This window comes from Pseudorasbora parva, chromosome 12 (assembly GCF_024679245.1).
Source record: "Pseudorasbora parva isolate DD20220531a chromosome 12, ASM2467924v1, whole genome shotgun sequence".
NCBI classification, from domain to species: Eukaryota; Metazoa; Chordata; class Actinopteri; order Cypriniformes; family Gobionidae; genus Pseudorasbora; species Pseudorasbora parva.
The window spans coordinates 1,260,001-1,267,500 of NC_090183.1; the positions used below are offsets into that span (position 1 = coordinate 1,260,001).

The 7,500-nt window shown below is 39.9% G+C and overlaps 1 protein-coding gene across 11 annotated transcripts in view; it reads right to left on the minus strand.

The window, feature by feature from the left end:
- The window catches only part of LOC137093805 (R3H domain-containing protein 2), a 142,931-nt gene that overhangs the window by 38,807 nt on the left and 96,624 nt on the right, over positions 1-7,500 (minus strand). For 10 of the 11 annotated variants that reach the window (XM_067458708.1, XM_067458697.1, XM_067458699.1 and 7 more), the window contains 2 exons: positions 4,629-4,801; positions 3,619-3,839 (listed from right to left, as the gene is read on the minus strand). In XM_067458708.1, coding sequence (XP_067314809.1) covers positions 3,619-3,747 — 129 coding nt within the window. In that variant the 5' untranslated portion in view covers positions 3,748-3,839; positions 4,629-4,801. The remainder of the gene's footprint in view (positions 1-3,618; positions 3,840-4,628; positions 4,802-7,500) is intronic. The other variant, XM_067458700.1, reaches the window with a different exon arrangement.

The following is a 7,500-nucleotide window of genomic DNA, read 5'->3' on the forward strand; positions in this document are numbered from 1 at the left end:
AGAGGGAGTCCACAAATAACAAGATAGTAGTTCAATTCTAGATTAATGTATTTCAGGTGGAGAAACTGGACGCGTTTAAACAATCTTAGCCCTTTTTCTCTTGCTTCAGTTCCTCTAAACCCCATCAGAACAGTTTAGCTGGAGTTTAGTGCTTTTTGTAAATATAAGTTTAAGTTATGACCCATGCAGGTTTTTTTCCAACATTAACTTTTAGTTTTTTTTTACACATTTTTGCCGGCCAAAGCCCTCTTTGATCAGGGCCTGTATTTATCACGCTTCTAATGCTGCGTTCACACCGCACGCGAATGACGAGTGATTTACATGTTAAGTCGCAGACGCGAAAAGGCATTCTGCGGTGCGATTCGCTCAAGTTAAAAAATCTGAACTTTGGCGGATATTCCTGCCGCATTAAAGGTGCACTATGTAGTATTTTTGCAGTAAAATATCCAAAAACCACTAGGCCAGTGTTATATATTTTGTTCAGTTGAGTACCTACAATATCCCAGATGTTTCCAACTATTTGTAAATTGTGAGAAAATTGCTATTTTAACTGAGGACCGGGACGTGTCAGCATAGCGTTTGAGGGAGTCGCCTGTCAATCGCCTCATATCTGCGCTACCCTGGGTTTGGGCTTTTATTTGGCAGGAGCGCTTTACTCTTAGCAGTGTGAACAAGTGAACGCACGGAGTAACGTCATAACATCGTTTTGAACACACTTAAATGTATCTAATATGATAAACAGAGCTCCATTACCTCAAAATCATAACCGGAAGAGCGGATCAGTGCAGGCGCCCGGCGACTGTGCCCCGTCCCGTCATAATAAAAGTCCCGGTATTCGCGAGGCGGGTATTTGTTTAACAATCGCTCCAGCGGCCGTGCTCAGCTCCACAACACTCGGTCCTGCTCTGCTTTAGACTACAGTAACGTTAATAACCGCATCCATGAACGTGATTTCTGCCCGAGTCCTATTTTCCACCGGCTGTGATGAGAAGACCACATCTCCCAAGATGCTCTGCTCCCACTTTGCGTCATTAAACTACGCATCTGTTTTGAATAGGCGCCCTCCAGTGGACGGAAAGCTCCATAGTGCACCTTTAACAGAGCGTCTATTTCAAAATTTGATCTGGCGTTTTCGGAGGTTTGAGACCCCGGCGAGAGCAGCCTTAACTCGGCTCGTCCTTCTGCCGACTGCCTGGCAGAAGCCCCTCCCATGACGCGAATTTGCGTCTGTTGTGTAGTGAATGTCACGCGCAAATGGAATTAAAATAGGGGTGTAACGATTCGTTTTAACAACGATTCGATTCGGTTGAAATAAAACAGTCACACTGATTTACGTTTTTGGCTAAAAAGTTACTGAATCGATTTCAAGTCACTGAATTGTTTCAGATCATATCGTTCTAAATGAACCAATATCTTCCTTAAATCGTATCGACAACCTCAAATCGTGATATGAATTGAATCGTTGTTAAACGAATCGTTACACCCCTAAATTAAAATGAATAGCGCGATTTATTCACGTGCGGTGTGAACGCAGCATTAGAATTACTCAAAAGAACACTGCTAAGAGTTGACTTAAGAGTAAAAAAAATTCTCTGCTTAAAGCTTTTACTAATTCTTACTAATTTACTCATTTCTTTTAAGCTCTGCTTAAAAGTTAGTTATCAAGCATCCCAATCATACTTTAAGTAAAGTGTAGGACTAAATCTTAACGCCGCATTCACACGGGGCGTAGGCGTTAACGCTTGACGGAGGGCGTGGCTGAAGCTGGGTGCTGACGCGATCGTCATAGTGACAACAGCCAATCACATTAACTTGCCGCTTGGACCAAAACACAACACAAAAAAGCGCCTTTTTTGGTTGTATGTGCGAGTGCGATTGCCCGTGTAGTTGTTGTCAGCGCACTGCACAGGTGCACGAAGCTGTTAAGTACATTAAATCCCGAAAAAGCGCCGACAGCGGGAAGAATATCACGTAGTGGTCCAGGAGCTGCGTCTGGATTTTTAACGGTCTATGGTCTGGACGGTTCACGGAGCAGTAATGAACGCAATTGGCTAGCGTCTGCTGTAGGATATTTGCATACGGCGATCTGATTGGATGACGCCTGCGCTGGCGCTTGAAAAGTTGAGAATTCTTCAACTTCTGCCGCTTGCAACGCGAGTGAAGCGCCGCGACGGAACCCACAATTCAGTTCGGCAACGGATGATGTCACCCATTCAAAGTAAATGGGAAGCGTTAACGTCTACGCCCCGTGTGAATGCGGCGTAAGTGTCAGTCTTATGGCGTTTTCACACCTACTTTGTTTGGTCTGGATTTTCTGACTTTTCCGTTTGGTCCGAACCAAAATTACAGGTGTGAAACCTCCCTTGGACCACGGTCCGGACCAAACAGACGAAATTTGGTCCGACGAAAAGAGGTAGTCTCGGTCCGGACCAAACTGAACAAAGGTTCGGTTCGTTTCTTGTGTGAAAGTATTTTCTGTATAGTTCGGACTTTCAGAGCATTTACAGGAAGTTCTGGTGTAGGATTAGTGAAAAAACACCGATTAAACTCACAGCACACGCAGTGATGGAGCGCAGCATTTTAAACAGAACTGCTCAGTCAGCTCGCGTCAACAGCGGGCTCTGCTTGACTATTTCGGAGCTTTATCAATATATATATATATATATATATATATATATATGCCTATAATGTCAGTGAGAAGTAGCCTATGCTGAGTTTCGGTTTATTTATGAGACCGCTCCAGTACATGTGCAACGCAAATGATCGCTCGGTCACGGGATGTCTGCTATATTATTTATTAAAGCTTATTTATTAAATTCAGGCAAATTATGAAACATTTATTAAACTGAAGATACAATTTATACAAAGCTTTCTACAAAACAAAACTTAATGAAGTGGTCAAAATCATTTCTGACCCGATGTCTTTGACATATATTGCACATCTGTGCATGTTTGATAATCAATAGCCTAGATGAAATTTAAAAATAACATTATAATATTTAAACATAACTATAAAACAAAATGCATTGTTGGCTAAAAAAGTAGCCTAGTCTTCTCCTTTCCTGTCGGCGCCGATAAAATGTTTGCACAACGAGGACATTCATTTAGATTTTAAAAACAAAGCTTCGAACCGTTATGAGTCAGTGAATCGATTCATGATTCGGATCGCCAATGTCACGTGATTTCAGCAGTTTGACACGCGATCCGAATCATGAATCGATTCACTGACTCATAACGGTTTGAAGCTTTGTTCTGAAATCGGCCATCACTATATAAGTCGTTATTTAGTGTTTTTTGCGCACTAACTCTATTCTGGCCTCTTCATCAATGATTGTAGAGCCGCTGTAGTGAGATGGGCTTTGTAACGACGTCTTTAGTGCCTTTATGGGTCTTGAGAGAGGAAATGACATTGGTGTCAATGAAGGCCTTTCTGAGCCATCGGATTTCAACACTAATATCTTCATCTGTGTGTGAAGATGAGCGGAGGTCTGACGGCTGGCCGACCACAGGAGGAATTAATCACACAATTTACATTTTTGGGTGAACTAACCCTTTAAACTTAAGACAAAGAAAGTCTAACGTCTCGTTCCCAAAGTTTCTGAAAGCTGCGGAGTTTACCTGTGCATCCTGGGAAAGGCTGTCATCAGGATCTGTGCCGTCTGTGTCTTTAGAGGGCGCGGATGGGCTTTTTCCACGGATACCAGCGGGATCGCCCTCCATCTCATCGGAAGAGAAGACCACTGACATCTTCCCTTAAAGCGCAAACACACACCTCACAAACCCACACACACACACCTCACAAACCCACACACACACACCTCACAAACCCAGACGGCGGGCTGAGAAACAGACGGAGAGACGGAAAATGAGTAACCGATTCATGACTTTATACTGTATTATGTAATATATTATATTAGACTCTTTCATGAAGTCAGTGGACACTTGCTTCTTTAATTGATGAATCAGTCTTTTTGAACAAATCGGTTGAGTTAATGATTCAATGACTCATTCATAAAGTCGGTGAACACTTTCTTCTTTAATTGATGAGTCAGTTGGTTTGCACAAATCAGTTGAGTTAATGATTCAATGACTCATTCATAAAGTCGGTGAACACTTGCTTTCATGAATGAATCATTTGGTTTGAACAAATCAGTTGAGTTAATGATTCAATGACTCATTCATAAAGTCGGTGAACACTTGCTTCTTTCATGAATGAATCATTTGGTTTGAACAAATCAGTTGAGTTAATGATTAAATGACTCATTCATAAAGTCATAACATCATTTAGGCAGTTGTAGTTGCTGTGTAAATAGATGTGTAGATGGATTTCGGGTAACACTTTAGTATGGGGAACACATTCACTATTAACTACGACTTCTGCCTCAATAAACTCCTAATTTACTGCTTATTAATAGTTAGTAAGGTAGTTTTTGTAGCGTTTAAGTTTAGGTATTGGGTCGGATTCAGAGATGCAGAATAAGGCATTAATATGAGCTTTATAAGTGCTAATAAACAGACAATATCCTAGTAATATGCATGATCATAAGCAACTAGTTAATATTTAATAACTGAACCTTAAAATAAAGTGTTACCTATACAAGCATCACATGATCAGTTTTGTCTTTTACCTGACACACCAGGGGCTGTAGTGTGTTGGTGTGTGTTCTTCGGTGTGTGTGTGTGTGTGTTTTTATGGCTGAGAAGAGGGCTGGGGGGACGTCATGGTGAAAGTGTGTCTTCTCAGTTTCCCTGCATCCTGTTCGCCGCCCTCACACACACACGAACATCACAGCTCCACCTGCTGGAGAGAAACACACGGGTTAGATTAAACACACACACACACACACACACGCACGCACGAACACACACATCACAGCTCCACCTGCTGGAGAGAAACACACGGGTTAGATTAAACACACACACGTTCAGGATTGAACATAGCAGCAGAACGCACAAAAGTCTCGCTCCTCACACACTGCACAGCTCCTACGAGTTTAAGAACCACCGTGTGTGTGATGATAAACACGGCCGACGCGTGAGCTAATCAACAGAACCAGAAAGAGTGTGTTCGAGCACACACCACATTCATCTGGACTGAAGTATTCACAACACTGAAATACAACTAAACCTATGTGTATTGTTGTGTGTACTGTGTTATGTTTTGTGTTTTTATGTGTTGTTTTGTTTGTATGCGTGTTGTTGCATCCGTGTTCTTTTGTGCATGTTGTTGTTTCATGCATGTTGTTGTGCATTTTATGCGTGTTATGTTGTTTTATGCGTGTTTTTTGTGTTGTTTTGTGCATGTTATTGTGTTTTATGCATGTTGTTGTGCGCTTTATGCGTGTTATGTCGTTTTATGCGTGTTTTGTGTGTTGCTTTATGTGTTGTTTTATGCATGTTATTGTGTTTTATGCATGTTGTTGTGCGTTTTATGCGTGTTGTTGTGTGTTTTATACATGTTGTTGTTCGTTTTATGCGTGTTTTTGTGTGTTTTATGCGTTTTTTTGTGTGTTTTATGCATGTTGTTGTGCGTTTAATGCGTGTTTTTGTGTGTTTAATGCGTGTTTTTGTGTGTTTTATGCATGGTGTTGTGTGTTTTATGCGTGTTTTATGTGTTGTTGTTGTTTTATGCATGTTGTTGTGTTTTATGCGTGTTGTTGTGCGTTTTATGCGTGTTGTTGTGTGTTTTATGCATGGTGTTGTGTGTTTTATGCGTGTTTTTGTGTGTTGTTTTATGTGTTGTTGTTGTTTTATGCATTTTGTTGTGTTTTATGCATGTTGTTTTAAACGTGTTGTTGTGCGTTTTATGCGTGTTGTTGTGTGTTTTATGCATGGTGTTGTGTGTTTTATGCGTGTTTTATGTGTTGTTGTTGTTTTATGCATGTTGTTGTGTTTTATGCGTGTTGTTGTGCGTTTTATGCGTGTTGTTGTGTGTTTTATGCATGGTGTTGTGTGTTTTATGCGTTGTTGTTGTTTTATGCATGTTGTTGTGTTTTATGCGTGTTGTTGTGCGTTTTATGCGTGTTGTTGTGTGTTTTACGCATGGTGTTGTGTGTTTTATGCGTGTTTTTGTGTGTTGTTTTATGTGTTGTTGTTGTTTTATGCATTTTGTTGTGTTTTATGCATGTTGTTTTAAACGTGTTGTTGTGTTTTATGCATGTTGTTTTAAACGTGTTGTTGTGTTTTATGCATGTTGTTTTAAATGTGTTGTTGTGTGTGTAATTTTTTCTGTTGTGTTTTATGCGTGTTGTTGTGTGTTTTGTGCGTGTTGTTTTATGTGTTGTTGTTGTTTTATGCATGTTGTTGCGTTTTATGCGTGTTGTTGTGTTTTATGCATGGTGATGTGTGTTATATGTGTGTTGTTTTATGTGTTGTTGTGTGTTTTATGCGTGTTGTTGTGTTTTATGCGTGTTGTTGTGTTTTATGCATGGTGATGTGTGTTTTATGCGTGTTGTTTTGTGTTGTTGTGTTTTATGCGTGTTGTTGTGTTTTATGCATGGTGATGTGTGTTTTATGCGTGTTGTTTTATGTGTTGTTGTGTGTTTTATGCGTGTTGTTGTGTTTTATGCGTGTTGTTTTATGTGTTTTATGTGTGTTGTTTATGTGTTTTATGCGTGTTGTTGTGTGTTTTATGCGTGTTGTTGTGTGTTTTATGCGTGTTGTTTTATGTGTTTTATGCGTGTTGTTGTGTGTTTTATGCGTGTTGTTGTGTTTTATGCATGTTGTTGTGTTTTATGCATGGTGATGTGTGTTTTATGCATGGTGATGTGTGTTTTATGCATGGTGATGTGTGTTTTATGCGTGTTGTTGTGTTTTATGCGTGTTGTTGTGTGTTTTATGCGTGTTGTTGTGTTTTATGCGTGTTGTTGTGTTTTATGCGTGTTGTTGTGTGTTTTATGCGTGTTGTTGTGTGTTTTATGCATGGTGATGTGTGTTTTATGCGTGTTGTTTTATGTGTTTTATGCGTGTTGTTTTATGTGTTTTATGCGTGTTGTTGTGTGTTTTATGCGTGTTGTTGTGTTTTATGCGTGTTGTTGTGTTTTATGCATGGTGATGTTTTATGCGTGTTGTTTTATGTGTTTTATGCGTGTTGTTGTGTTTTATGCGTGTTGTTTTATGTGTTTTATGCATGTTGTTGTGTTTTATGCGTGTTGTTGTGTTTTATGCATGGTGATGTGTGTTTTATGCATGGTGATGTGTGTTTTATGCGTGTTGTTGTGTTTTATGCGTGTTGTTGTGTGTTTTATGCGTGTTGTTGTGTTTTATGCGTGTTGTTGTGTTTTATGCGTGTTGTTGTGTGTTTTATGCGTGTTGTTGTGTTTTATGCGTGTTGTTGTGTGTTTTATGCGTGTTGTTGTGTGTTTTATGCGTGTTGTTGTGTTTTATGCGTGTTGTTGTGTTTTATGCGTGTTGTTTTATGTGTTTTATGCATGTTGTTGTGTGTTTTATGCGTGTTGTTGTGTTTTATGCGTGTTGTTTTATGTGTTTTATGCGTGTTGT